The sequence below is a fragment of the Musca domestica genome, unplaced genomic scaffold, assembly GCF_030504385.1.
Source record: "Musca domestica strain aabys unplaced genomic scaffold, Musca_domestica.polishedcontigs.V.1.1 33, whole genome shotgun sequence".
NCBI lineage: Eukaryota > Metazoa > Arthropoda > Insecta > Diptera > Muscidae > Musca > Musca domestica.
The window spans coordinates 10,371,833-10,386,360 of record NW_026712312.1 but is presented as its reverse complement, the minus strand read 5'-3'; the positions used below and the strand labels follow the sequence as shown (position 1 = coordinate 10,386,360).

The following is a 14,528-nucleotide window of genomic DNA, read 5'->3' as shown; positions in this document are numbered from 1 at the left end:
TAATGACATTTTAACGTCATTTTTACCGGAATTGTTCGTAATTGGTACTGCAGCCTATGACCAAAAATTGTGCACGCAGGTCCAGGTCTTCGTATAGGCCCCATTGGCCCACATATTTGAAGATCCTAATAGGTACTACAGTCTGTGACAGAAAATTGCCTATGCATGTCCAAGTCTTCATGTAGCCCCGATATAACGGTACCCTATATTCATTATGTTGATGATTTTAGCTACATTATTTACCGGATTTGTATACCTTCCACCTTGGAAAGAAGGGTACATTAACATTGTCAACCCGTTTGTAGAATCCCTTAATATTCATCGTAGACCCCTTAAAGCATATTTATTCATATTCATAATCAGCATAAAATTCTAAGTCGATTTAACGATGCCCGTCTGTCTGTTGAAGTCTCGATACAGCCCACATTTTTTGACGTAGAGCGTCAAAATTTAGCAGAACAATTTGTATTGTGTCTAGGATGGTTGGTATTGAAAATGAAATATGTCGGTCCCCGTTTTGTAATAGTCCCCATATAACGGTACCTTTCCATATTCGGTATTTTGTTGATATTTGCTACATTTTCCCACGTATTTGTCTAAAAATTGGTATTTGTAGTTCGTAATGGGTTGTAGCTCGTGTGGCTAAACATTGAATATTTAGTTTTACGTTTTCCTAAAACGCACATATTTTGATTTATTTTGATAGTCCTAGTCATATTTACCACATAAGTGCTTCAAGTTTGGTATCTTGGCAAACCTTGAAGTGTAAAATTATCCATAGAGGTTCCCGTTTTGGTATGGCCCCATATAACGGCCTCGCTCACTTTCTGGTTTTTTTGATAAGTTTAACAGCATTATGCAAAAGGTCTTCCGGAAATTATATGAGAGTCACTCTTCTTGTGCGGTGTTGATAAGAGGAGGTATTTTTGGTACTTCAGGGGTAAAAAAGTACTACAAGGTATATCATTGTTGTTGCGCGATCAATGTGAGCTAGACTGGATTTAAGCCAAATCATACATCAAGGGAACTAAAAAAGAGAAAAAAAAAATTTTTTTGCAAAAGACTCAAAATGGTACTTAAAACAAAACATATGAATGGGAGCAACGAAATGCTTTTTCTTTGATTTTTGGCATCTAACCCCATTAGGCCCAGCAAAGACCTACCTTTTAGGTGGTTTTATATTTGCATTTTATATAATAATAATAATTTTGCCAAAAAAAAATCTGTGTCTAAAACGCTCAAATACGTAAAATAATTAAAATTTTGCAGGGAGAGATGTTTTAATACCTAAAATTTAGAAGTATCGTTATATTTGGTCAATACACAATGGTGGATTGTCTTCAAAGGTAGAGATTTTGTCAGCTCAGAATTCAAAATGTCAGGTTAGTCATTATCGGGCTTGAATTGTGGCCAAATCAAGCAAGCAATCTTGAAAAGTTTTGGCACGAAGAGATTATACCTGCTAAGAAATTTAAATGTCAAGTTACACATGATTTGGTTAAAAATTGTTTTCAATACATTTAAAACACCTAAATGTGGAAATAACGCTATATAGAGGCCTTACCGAAATGTGGACGGATATGTCCCATTTTTAATACAAAACATACTAAAGGTAATATAAATGTCTGAGCAAAATTTCAGAGGGATATTGTAGAATGGTAGAATCGTTTACATATTCAATACGCACATACTGGCAAACGACGGAAAACCGAGATTTTCTTTGTTGGAACTTTTATTTGTGGATTATTGTATTTGAAACTAGTGGTCTTACCGCCTCCCCCTCCTGCTTCACGAACTCAATTGAAAACACTTAGTTTGGTTTTTGTAAGTAAGGTATGGTAGAGTATTTAGTTTATTTTAATAAAATGAGTTCTTAGTTCGTAGTTTTCTTAGTTTGCAGTTTACGTTTTAGATATAAATGGCGTCATTTAATATTTCTCACAAACAAATTGCTCTTCTATTTGTAGTAATAATAATAATAATATTTGTAATATAATATAATTAATTATTTATTATATATTGCTAGTTGTTGAATCTAGATATTGTGTTTTTATTTTTATTTTTGTTTTGTTTTGTTGTTTTATGCTTTGTTGTGGTAAAGAAAGAAACGATGGAATGGGCGTGTTTTATGATTGATTTGTCTCCTGATTTCGATCAAAAAGAAAATGAAAACTATTTGCAAGCGGATATTTAATACGCTTAGCATAAGGCTTTTGGTTGTTGTTGTTGTTGTTTTTGTTGTTGTTTTATTTGAAGGTTCAATAGAAGACTTGTTGTAAATTCTGCGAATTTGTGAAATGAAACTCAATGGGAAATAAAAATTAGTTTAATTTTGGAAGATGCCTCCTCGCCGGAGAACGAACGTGGTGGGTGCATGTGGTCACTGCGTAGCGTTATGTGTACGTGATGTTCGGACTGTGAATGCGAATGTCGAAGGCTTTGCTTCGGCGAAACAACAGCCAGCAACAGTTGTCAGGATAAAGGAATGGAGTTGCCACATCCCATGGTTGACTTCTGTGGGATGGCATCGCCGTTGTAATATGTGTGTTAGTATTTGTTCGAATTATAATTGAAAATACGCTACCGGCTAACTTTGAAATATATTTGTAATTATTTTTGTTTTTTAAACGTTGCCTAAATATTTGTTTGTCGAATCTTAATAACATTAAGCTAGTAAATATTTGTAATTGTTCTCTCTATACTAAAGTGTATATGTGTATGTATGGATGTAAAGGGTTTGTTCGTTAAAACGACATTGGTAGTTTTGAAATTCTTCCCCAAACTTCAAAACTAAATTCGTTTTAATAAAAAGTCGTAATAGCAAAGCCTTGTCTAAAAATTCGTTGAACTTTAACTAAATCACAATGTTTCATTGGGGATCTGTTCTGGAAATTGTTCCGGTCTTCAATAGTATCGACAGAATTAATCATGAACTAGCCGAACTCAGTGCCTGATCGCGAAGTAAAGTAAATTTTGTGAACCATTTTTAAGAGTATACTTGGGCACGAGTGAAGACTCGATACGATTCGCATCGATTTGATAGAACTTAACAAGCGACAAATAAATACCTTCCCCGTATATTTATTCAAAGGGTCGATTGCTAAGCCAATGCCAAAATGTGGGAACTATCTGATAACTGGCCAATCACATAACAATCACATTTGTCTATGGGAAACGTAATTATTGTGATTAGTAAATGATCACAGCTAACCCGGGTACAGATTTGGTAGGTAAACGCGACTATTAATGTATGGCTCCTCCCAGGAGCCGAAATGGTATTCGGATCCCAGCAGATCTTGAAATACCTTGGGATTTGCCACGAATGGGTTTACATCGCACAAATTTGGAGCCTAGATGATTCGATTAGATGCACTATTGGAGTTCTTCATAAATACGTTTCATACATATGTATGTATGGATATATATATAAATATATATTTGTGTGTATGTATATGTTTTTGTATTAAGTTATTCCCTAATGTTATGCCTTCTGATGTGTAGAAAATAAACTAAATTTCGTCCTCTCTTTGTGAATGTGAATGTGAGGATGAGATTTCTTTTCTAATTTTCTTTTGTTCAAATGTTCGCTTTAGGTTTTTCGTTTTAATGGCTAATTAAAAATAGTTTCTTTATATAAGAATGTATATATGTGTATATATCGATTTTCATGTATATATAAGAAGTATATAATAATGTATAGAGATCATGTATAATATAGAGGGTTAAATGTAAATATTGTTTTTTTTTTTTTCTTTTTTCTTTCTTCTTTCTTTTTTGTTTTAATTTCTTTGAAAATGTTTAGAGAGCTTTGGGCGCTTGTTTTTTTTTTTTGTTTGTTTTAATAGTCTGGGCATTATAAATATAACGATTTATCAAATAATGATTGCGTTTAGAGTGTTTCTTGTGTTTTTTTTTTTTTTTGTTTTTGTTTCAACAGAACAATTGAATTGAATGACAAAAACACAGTGGAAAATTGTTTGAAACGCATATTTTGATTCGAAAATATGGTCCCGAAGTTTGTGTTTCTTTTCATATGACTACGTTGTTAATTACTATTCGATGGAAAACAAAGTAGAAGAAAACTAAGGTTTTTGTGCAACGAGTGGGCGAATGCGATGGGGTAATGCGGTGAGTAGCATGAATTATGAAAGCGTAGTGTGACGATGTTGGCGTTTCAAGACCCATGACTCTAGTAGTTGGGAATCTCTAATCTATGTTGGTGGTTGGTAAAAATCAGGAGTGGCGAAATATTAGAAAATTAGCAGCATATAAAGTACAACCCCCAAATGTTTGTCTTGCAGTATTGCTCCTTCCTTGCTGAAGGAATTCTTCTTTGGTAGGCTTTCAAACTACTTAGCTACGTTTGACTTATCCTTATCTAATTTGAGTAATCATCTCTGAATGAAAATGTATGTGTGTTTGTATGTACGAATGTGGTAAAATATCGTGTTTCAAGATTAATAAATCGAAATAAAATAATTTGTTTTTTTTTATAATGAATTTGTTATGCAAGGTTTTTTTTTAATTTTTTTTTTAAGTTAGCTTTTTTGCTTGGTGTGTATTAAAGGCAATATATATATTTTTTATTTTTGGTTTTGTTCTTGTGGTTGTGGTTGTTTAAAATGTTTGCTTTTTCGTTTGTTTTAAAAAGATGCCATAATTAAAATTTAAAAAATATTATTCTGGTTTTGTTCGTGTCCTCCTAAACGAGCACGCGCAGCTAAAGTATGAACTCGGCAATGAACCCCGCACATCGTACTGCTGCAGTTGTGGGGGCTCGCTTGCACGTCCTATATTGTATATCGTCTATCATTTTTAAAAAGTGTGCATAGATCTTGGGATTTCGTTATATTCCAAAATAGAGATTTAATATTTGTTTTGTTTCGTTTTTGTGGTTTTTGTTGTTGTTGTTATTAATTAATTGCTAAGTTTAAAGCATATTCCATTGGTTGTGTGTGATTGTGTGTTTGTGTATTTTTATATATATGTTTGTATGTAGAGGTTTCCTTGCTATGGTTAGTTGCACACAATAGATTCCGTGTATGTGCGCTTCTTCTCTTATCGTCCGGACACTTGCGCTGTGTTTATTTTTCCGGTTCTATAATGTCCACGGTTACACTTTCAGCAACTGGATTGGCGATTATGTTGGTCTGTTGCACCAACGGTTGATGCTGCTGTTGAAGTGTTGCCTCGGGTGTCGAGAGATGCTGCGAGTGGTGCTGAAGATGTGGATGATAAGTGGAACCTTTCCTCTCATGGTGCGCATTATTGATGGCCGGCGAAACGGAGTTGCTTCGTGTGGATCTCAACGAAGTAGCAGAAGCGTTGCTGCCATGGGAGTTCGAACGAGAACCTGCAAATAGACGGTTTTTGGATTTTTGGGAAAATGTACAAATTATGATCTAATCAAGGTGTTCTCTGGGAAACAACATCTAGTTTTATTAAAACTCGCTACAGCTAAACACATTTGGCTAACCAAATTCAAAACAAACAAGAAAACCATTATCCACTTAAAAAGAGTAAACAAAATGTTTGCTAACGTGAACTATTAACAGTTTGAAGTGAAGGGTGATTTTTTGGTGAATGAAAAAGTGCATCGCAAACAAAACGTAAAATAAAATAAGCTCAGCTAAAGATAGATAAATGCCGTTTATTTACAAAGTAAGTTGTTTATGTTCGCACTACGTTCGGATGTCTGTGCATGCGAAATCTAGTATAACGACACGAATACTACAACAACGCTCTGACGACACTACATTTACGTTTACACGGCGGCAATATGTCCACTAAAGAGGTACAATGTGAGTCGAGGAAATTCTTGAAGCAATACTAACACTGTGGACCCAAACAGAGCAAATTTTTTTTTTGCGGGGAATGAAAGCCTCTGGCGAGTGTAAAACATAAAAAATGTATTTTTGTTTTGGTTCGAGTTCAAGAAAGTTGGCTGAGCGGGTTGGAACTCTACCTGAGAGGCCCTGATCAGTCGAAAAGCTTGTCCCAAGTATTCGATAAGACGAACCGTAACAGATAAGATGAACCCGTCATGGCGTAATTAATGTCTCGATTGTCAGCCCATAGTGCAAACAAAAAAAAAGATAAAATACTAAAATATGTTTCAGGAATTTTACATTTCGATGTTGTGCAGAAACATTTTTCGTCATATATATGCAGCCCAGAAATACCTCTGCCAATTTTTTCAAGATCGGTTCCGATTTGGATGTAGTTCCCATACATATTTTCAACCGAACCGATATTTCAAAAATTCCTACGTTTTGGTATATCCGACCGAATTTAGTCTAGAAGAAATACAGCAAATTGGGAGAAAATCGGTTCAGATATAGCTATAGCTCCCATATCGTAATATGTATTCGATAACAATGATATTTGGTACCAGATATCTTAAAGAGGTCAGTAATACCTTTGCCAAATTTTATCGAGAGTGGCTAAGAATTGGATTTAGCTCCCATACATATCCTTAATCCGATTTTAGGTTTACTGTGCAAATTATAAATAATATCAGTCTAAATGGAGTGAATTTCGGGACTTTCGTTTCCATTTTCTAATTTCGGGACTTTCGTTTCCATTTTCTATATATATATATATATATATATATATATATATATATATATATATATATATATATATATATATAATAAATATAATATAATCCTCCTCGAAGTGATATCATGCACTTTATAGCAATGTTATTTGATATAAAATACTCTATTTTCTATGGAAAAGCTGAGAAGTCTATAAAGCCATCCTTTTTTGGCCCATCACACAGCGGTCTAATCACTGATATAACACATATAGCTCCCATATAACTGCACCTTCGATTAAACGTATTTTCGAATTGTGCAAAAATGCTTTCATTTCAATTAATCAATAATAATGATGATGCAGATCATTTGAATAGGAAAACGATACATCCAACAAAGTCAGACCTAACCGCCTTGGTCCAGTACTCGCAATCGATATTGGACAAACTTCAATCGAAATGAATTTGTATTTATGGACGCTGGAGTGACGAAAATGACATTTCGATACTTCCTATTTTTTTCCATAAAGGCATATGCCTTCCATTCAGAAACGAAAGGCATTAGAGTTCATGTATTGTAATCTATTGCACAAGTATCAAAATATCTTACTGTAAAGAAGTCGTCCCGACAATCACCAGAATGTTTGTAAATTTATCATTGAAAATATCATTTTTTGTTCCTCTTTCTCCCGTCTTAATATTTTATCTTCCGACTATTGCTTTTCAGGAAAATGGTTTGCTCTTGTATTTGTCCGTAATGAAAATGCTTAATAGATAAATACACAAAAGTTTGATATTTAAGAACTATTTTATCTGGTCTTTTGATTGGTTTATGATCCGATTTAGCCTTTCGTCGTCTCCACATTGCACAGGCGTATAATGTGTGTAGATGATTGTGTCACAGAGCGGTGATTGGGTATTAAGCGGTGTTAAGGTTAAGAGAACGCAAAGGAATAGAATTTGAGAAGCTATGTATATCGGCTTAAGTGTGGGTGAGGTCTTCAGCTGATCGGGTTTGTGTCTGCTTGGATGAGTGAGGCTTTAGCAGAGCTAAAGTGGAGTGTGGTTTGGTGTGGAAACTAAAAAACAAAGAGTTTTACTTTGGTGTCTTCAAACATAGGGACACAGTTTGGCCACTACAATAGCTGGACAAGGTCTATGTTCCAGATACAACTAGCTACGATTCAGGTCAAGACTACGTGGAAATTCTAGATTCTACGATCGTCATAGCAGTAGAGAGCGATAGATAGACTTTGAGAAGGGAGCAGGTGAGAAATTAATAGGTGGGTTTGTTGAGGAGATCCCAACGGAACACCATACCTCTTCGCAGGGACATCGCATCGGATAGGCTTTTGTTTTCGATGTCGCCTCAACCAACCAACCAACCATCCACTGTGGTTTAGTAAAAGGTGGATTTGGTAATGACGATTGGCAATGGCCTTTAAAATTTATTCGGTTTTATGTTGACCGTTGGCGGCGGTGGCTTTATGTTCGTGCTACAGGCAGTACCAGTCGTCGGACTTTGACTGGAATAGGCTATGGTGGCGGTCAGTGTTGGTGTTGGTGTCGGCGATATTGCATTCGACGAGTGAGGGGACACACTGGCACTGTGTATGCCACTGGTGTGTGGCGTGGCATGACCAGCAGCGGCTGTTATATTTGAGGAGTTCGGATGTGGGTGCGCGATATGATGATGTGTGTTGGCTGTATGACTGTGCTCAAGCAAGCGTGAGCAGTTTGAAGCATCACTAACACGTGAATCGCTGGAACGAGTATTGCTCTTGGAACGGGTCATTCGTCCTGCAAACGGAAGCCATTAATAAGGGGGCAACAAAAAGACCCGATCGAAATTCGGGATATTTCGCGTTAAAAACGGCCAACTAAAAACATTGTAAATAAGTTTAAATCTAAGTAATTTCGATAAGGCAAGTAACGATTGCAAAATATCTGCATCTACATGTTCGTATAACACCATTTGATCGGGCGACTTGATATGCGGTCAAGGGGCACGGATCGGATTTCTGTAAATCGGTCTATTTTCTTGAAACTATTACTATTTATTTGGTAACCTTAAAGAGATTCACACAAACAAATGTTGAAATTGGCACATTTAGTGTCCGAATTTGTTAAAACCAGAACAATTCGACTCTTGCGAAAAAAATACTTTAAACTGAGTTATGTTTAGGGCTATCTGGATTTACCCCTCGCATAGCTGTTAAGCTTTGCAAAACGAAAATGAAAGAAAACATGTACACATATTTATATCGCTGCCTAATATTTGGTGTAGTCTATCTCTCTCTTTCTCACACACACACACACACAAAAAATGTCTGCATTAATGTTGTTTATATCCGAGGATATGAGGTTTTATGGTTCTGATCATGCGCGCACTTTCCGGCTTTATGTACATTCATACATACATACATTCATGGAAGTAAGCTTTAAAAATTGGTATGCCGTTCAAAAAATATATATGTACATCTGTATGTATGCATATTTGTTCGAACGACGACGAGAAAGGGGAAATTGTTGTGAGCTGCATTGTAAGAGAAAATTAGGTGCAATTGGGGTGCATTGAATACGAACCTGCCTTACCTAACGATGGATTTGGTGAGTGTGGACGTAAAGAAGCCATACTTGGTTGTCGTGATGGTGCCCTGACGGACATGCGTGATCCCCTCCGCTCCTGACCATGCAGAAGTTTACTCTCGCGCAGCAACGATACGTTCATGAGTCGTGGGTTCGGAGTGTTGAAGATAGTCCGATTTTCCCGCCATCGAGCTCTGTGGACAGAAAACGGTGACAGCAATTAAATCGATTCTTAATCGAGGTGCACCATCATACTTACTGGCTAAAGAGACGAAGAACCACACATATGATGATGAACATCAGAGCCATGCCAATGAGAACACCAATCATGGCGGGATCTATGTAGGTTTCGGGCCCCTTCTTATCCTGGCGACCTAGAAATAAATATGTTTATTTGGGATATCTGCAATAAAACAAAAGCATGGTACAACTGCAAACCCCAGTTGACTTGACTTGACTTCTGCAATACTAAGCCTCATTTACATCGAATATGTTTTAATAAAACGCTTTAAAAGCGTTTAGATTGTCAATTCCATCGATGATGCGTCACAAAACTACTTATCTTTATCCAAGGCCTTATTAGCCTTAAGTTTCCGTCTGTAATCATGCTATTTTTCGGACGAATGGAGATAGAAGGCTAACATTTTGTACACATGTGTATTTTGTCAGTGGGCAAGTGACGATCTAAGGCACATTTACTAACGGAATTTGTTAAAATTCGGAAGTTAGAGTTCGAAATAGGTTTTACTCTTTGTGACAGAACATTGCCAATATAGGTCCACGTTTTCTTATAACCACGGTATTTTAATAATTCTCCAATTTTTTCAACGAAAGTGGTTTTAAAGAATACATGCAAAAATGTGCGCATGTTTTGACAGATGAGGGTTACTTCCTCGTACCATGGATATATGCATGATAGTGGAATACAGGTAGATGCATCAACGCTTAAGAACATTGATATGTCAAAAATTAATTTTTTTTTTCAAATATAAGTAGATTTTTCGGTTATTCGGAGGATAATATGGGTTTTTCAAAAATATTTACAAATTTGAATAATTTTTATACCCTCCACCTTGGAAAGGAGGGTCTATTAACTTTGTCATTCCGTTTGTAACATCCTTAAATATTCGTCGTAGACGCCATAAAGTATATATATTCATATAACGATGTCTGTCTGTCTGTTGAAATCACGATACAGCCCACATTATTTGTCGTTTAGCAGAACTATTTGTATTGTGTCTAGGATGCTTGGTATTGAAAATGAGATATATCGGTCCACGTTCTGGTATAGTCCCCATATAATTGTACCTCCCGATATTCGGCATTTTGATTATTTATGCCACATTCTTTAACGGATTTGTTTGAAAATGGGTACTTGTAGGTCATAATGGGTCCCTGTGCGTGTGGCAAAACATTGCATGTATGGGTCCAGGTTTAGGTATAGCCCCCATATAAAGGTACCTCCCAATATTCGGTATTTTAATTTTTTTGCCACATTTCTTCACGTATTTGTCTAAAAATTGGCATTTGTTGGTCATAATGGCTTCCATTTTGATGGTGTTTGCCACATTTCTTCTAATGTTTCCTTTACCCCAAGGTGGATGGTATTAAAAGTTTGGCCCGTCCGAACCTAATGTTTTTTTTACTTATTTTTCATTCAAAATTTTCAATTCAAAATGCGACTAACTGCATTCTCCTACCATGGATATATGTATCTGTTTCGATGTATGATCTCCCTCAGTCAATATTACATCCACATGTAATAATACCATAGTATTATAGCAATACACTGATGTGCGACATTTCCCGCGATCGATCACAATGACTTTTAATTTGTAATTCGATAATCTGAAATTGTATAGAACATTGAAATAAAACAAAATAAGTTAATCATTTAAATCTGTGAGTGTGACGCACAGCGACTCAATTCGCGTAATTGTTTACTTAAAAGAATTGCATAGAAATTGTTTTCTAATAATTAAATTTGCATCATTTTTGTTATCAAGCGCCAACAGAAATGTTAATCAATGTGACATGTGTTGCGTCATGTTCATGTTGTTTAGAAACTGAACTTATTCATACTCGTACGAGTTTCACATACAACCTTAAATACATAATAATATGGATGGCATGGATTCTTAAGTCTATGGATTACAAAATCTTTACGAACTAAATTAAAAACAAAATTCCTATATTCAAAATGGGATAAAATGTAGAGGTTTAGAAACAAAACAATTAAATATTCAAGACTTTCAAGGTAAAAAATCGCAAAGGATCATTATTGGCATAATTTGTAGTGTAATAGTATCACTCGGTTTTGCCGGCAACTGTATACCCCCAGGCTTGAGTTATTATTATTCAAACTGTTGATTTATGGGGCAGGTTCCGAAGCAGTTGGCCAATATTGGGCAATTCGTATCTGACCTAAGACGGATATAAATATTACAACGTGCCAGATATATGGACTATATGGACTACATAAGATATGTGTCAATTTTTGGAAAATGTAGAAATATACGTCAGGTAACACCTATAGCGGCCGAAGTATTCCATTTTCATACTTCATCTAATACAGATAAAAATATCGGTATGTGCAAAATTTGAAGGAGATCGAACATTTATATACAATTTTATGCGAAATCATAAATTCCATATTTATCTCAGGTTTCTGGTTGAAAGAAATATTTATATATAACAAGTTATAAAGAAACGCCGACTTGTTTCGCAAGTTATAACAGATAATAGTATTGAAAAATGAAATATATAATTTGAAGGCATACATTCGGAGGGAGATGTCTTGAATGTTGTTATGTCGTGTGACATAATTCATTGTTGTTATGACTGACTGACTGACTGACATATTGTTAAGGAACAAAAACAATAACCATTGATCCAGATTACTATGCCACTGCATTGGGATTGACCATTCTCGCACATGATTAATGGGAAAACACGTCAATACCGACACATACGTACAACATGGCAAATTGGTCAAAGTATCTTGCGGACCACTGCTATCGGCGACAAATGACGACCGATGTTCATTTTAATCCAATATTTTTGTCTAATAATGCGTATCTTGCCTTTTGGCCTTGGCATAAGTAAATTTAATTTCTCGGCCACATTCATGAATCCTCTTCAAGCAACACTTGAACCAAGGGTTCGTTATCTATCATCGGCATAAGAAATTGAGTGTTGAGACAAATGGGGGCACTCTTGTCCGTTCATCATAGAGGAGAATTCAGCAAATTGCTTACCTTTACATTCTACGGAACCGTCTTTCAGCCATATCGGTGTCATGTCGAATCGACACACACAGCGACCGTCACGACATTCGGTCTGGAAATATTTCACTTCGCATTGCTCGTTGAAAAAGCAGGATTCGTTGACAGCTGCCTCTAAAGATGCAATAGAGGAAAGAAATGTGAGAATGAATCAGATAAATGCTGCCTTGCGTGGACTTACCTTTTCCGCATTTGTCAAAATGGTTTGTCACGGGCAAGTCTTCTGTGCATTGGCATGACTTCTTTTTAGTATCACAGATAGAACCAGGAAAACCGCACTCCAACGTATTATCACATTTGTCACCGAACTTCTTTTGACCACGGCTAGCATAATCTGAGGATAAGAAGAAAAACAAGATTAGAAATCAGCTAAAAAGTGTGCAAGTTACTACTTTTCTTTGATCCTGTAAGAGTGCCATGTAAATTATTTTTTCTACATTTATAATAAGCGATTTTATAACGTACCCATTATTTTTTAACCAAAATAAATACTTTAGAGTATGGGATGGTTTAATATATAATCATTTATTGTTGTGTCGTTTACGATTATATAACAAAAGAAAGGCAAATTCTAAGTTTTATAGATTTATAAATTTCTCTAAAAATAGTAATAACAATTAAAAAGTAGTAAGTTGAATACACTCACCCATTTGAAACGAATTTAGAAATTAAAAAAATAATAGAATCCGTTTAAAATTCTATCAAAATCTTAAAAATACTAAATTTAGAAAGTTACTGTTATTTTGGGGTCTATACGAAGACGTGTTGGAGTCACCGGCAGGCAGTACCCATTACGAAGTGCAAATACGACATTTGAAACAATTCCCGAGAATAATGTAGTTAAAATGATCAAAATACCGAATATAGGGAGGTACCGATATTTAGGGGCTATACGAAGACCTGAGCCTCTATTTTTTTGTTCTATGAAAATGTGAAATGAAAACTTTTATAGAGGAAAGAAATGTCAAATGAAAAATATTATAATGGAAATTCATTTCATATTTTCATAGAACAAGAATCCAGTCCCTGGAACTGCATAGGCAATTTTCTGTCATAGATTATAGCACCTATAAGAAACTTCAAATACGAAATTCCGGGGAATAATGTCACTAAAAACACCAAAATATCTGATATAGGGAGGAGCTGTTATATGGGGGCTAACACGTAGACGTAGACCTGCATAGCCAATTTTCCGTCACAATCGGTAACACCGATTACGAACTATCATTGCCAAATTTGAAACGATTCGGGTGACCTGTGTCGTTAAAATCATCAAAATACCGAACTAAATGTCGACCTATGTAGCCCATTTTCAGTACATTTAATTTTCAATATCAAAACACACTTTTGAGTAAAATTTTATCGACCTACTTCAATTCGTTCGACAGCTAGAGTGATTTCCACAGACGAACGGATGGCCATAAGTGGCTAAAATTCAATGCAATTTTTTGTATAACCCCAAAAATAGGATTCCGATTTTATTCGAATAATCAATCCCAGCAATTTAATCGCATCAGCAGTTAAATTTTGTTGTAATATCTTTTAAAGGTTGTCGAAGAAGTTTGTCAACGAAGTTTTTGCAACGTCTAAGACGATTGTTATCATGGCATAATAACAGGAGGCATAACTAAGCCTAAACCTACTAAGAACTACATATTGTTTTGCCTACACTCGTTTTAATTTGATTTCATCGTTTTAGTTATTCTTGTGAGGTTTATTTAGGTCTTTAGGATTCATTTTCAATCACTAATTATTGAAACTTTAGGAATTAGGCAGACGTGGGCATGGTGAAAGTGAAATTAAAACGTATATATGGTACAGTCAAAATAAATAATAAGAAAAGGGTGTTCAATTGCATAAAATCGCCAGTAATTCCACGTCTGCAAAAACTGTTAATCGGGGTAAAAGATCACCATTTTTAGTTGTCAGAATTTTTCCGAAAACGATGAGTTCTGTGAAAATATTGTTTGTCCTAAAATTTTCTATAAAAATGGTCATTACGACTGTACAAAATACTTTGTACATACTTTTGAGTGCGGTTGACGCGCTGGGGAAATCTAGCAATAAACAATAAATATTCTAAAATTACATATTTCCCAGCCGCCATGAAATACCAC

General features: G+C 35.4%; 1 protein-coding gene across 7 annotated transcripts in view; it reads right to left on the bottom strand.

Annotated features, from left to right (window-relative positions):
- The window catches only part of LOC101892199 (uncharacterized), a 54,396-nt gene that overhangs the window by 15,568 nt on the left and 24,300 nt on the right, over positions 1-14,528 (bottom strand). For 2 of the 7 annotated variants that reach the window (XM_011296639.3, XM_011296636.3), the window contains exons 3-8: positions 12,593-12,745; positions 12,385-12,525; positions 9,387-9,501; positions 9,125-9,321; positions 7,859-8,338; positions 5,213-5,353 (exon numbers count right to left, since the gene is read on the bottom strand). In XM_011296639.3, coding sequence (XP_011294941.2) covers positions 7,980-8,338; positions 9,125-9,321; positions 9,387-9,501; positions 12,385-12,525; positions 12,593-12,745 — 965 coding nt within the window. In that variant the 3' untranslated portion in view covers positions 5,213-5,353; positions 7,859-7,979. Of the gene's footprint in view, positions 1-722; positions 1,028-2,610; positions 5,354-7,858; positions 8,339-8,360; positions 9,075-9,124; positions 9,322-9,386; positions 9,502-12,384; positions 12,526-12,592; positions 12,746-14,528 lie in introns of those variants that run through there. The other 5 variants (XM_005176045.4, XM_020039051.2, XM_005176047.4 and 2 more) reach the window with 5 other exon arrangements.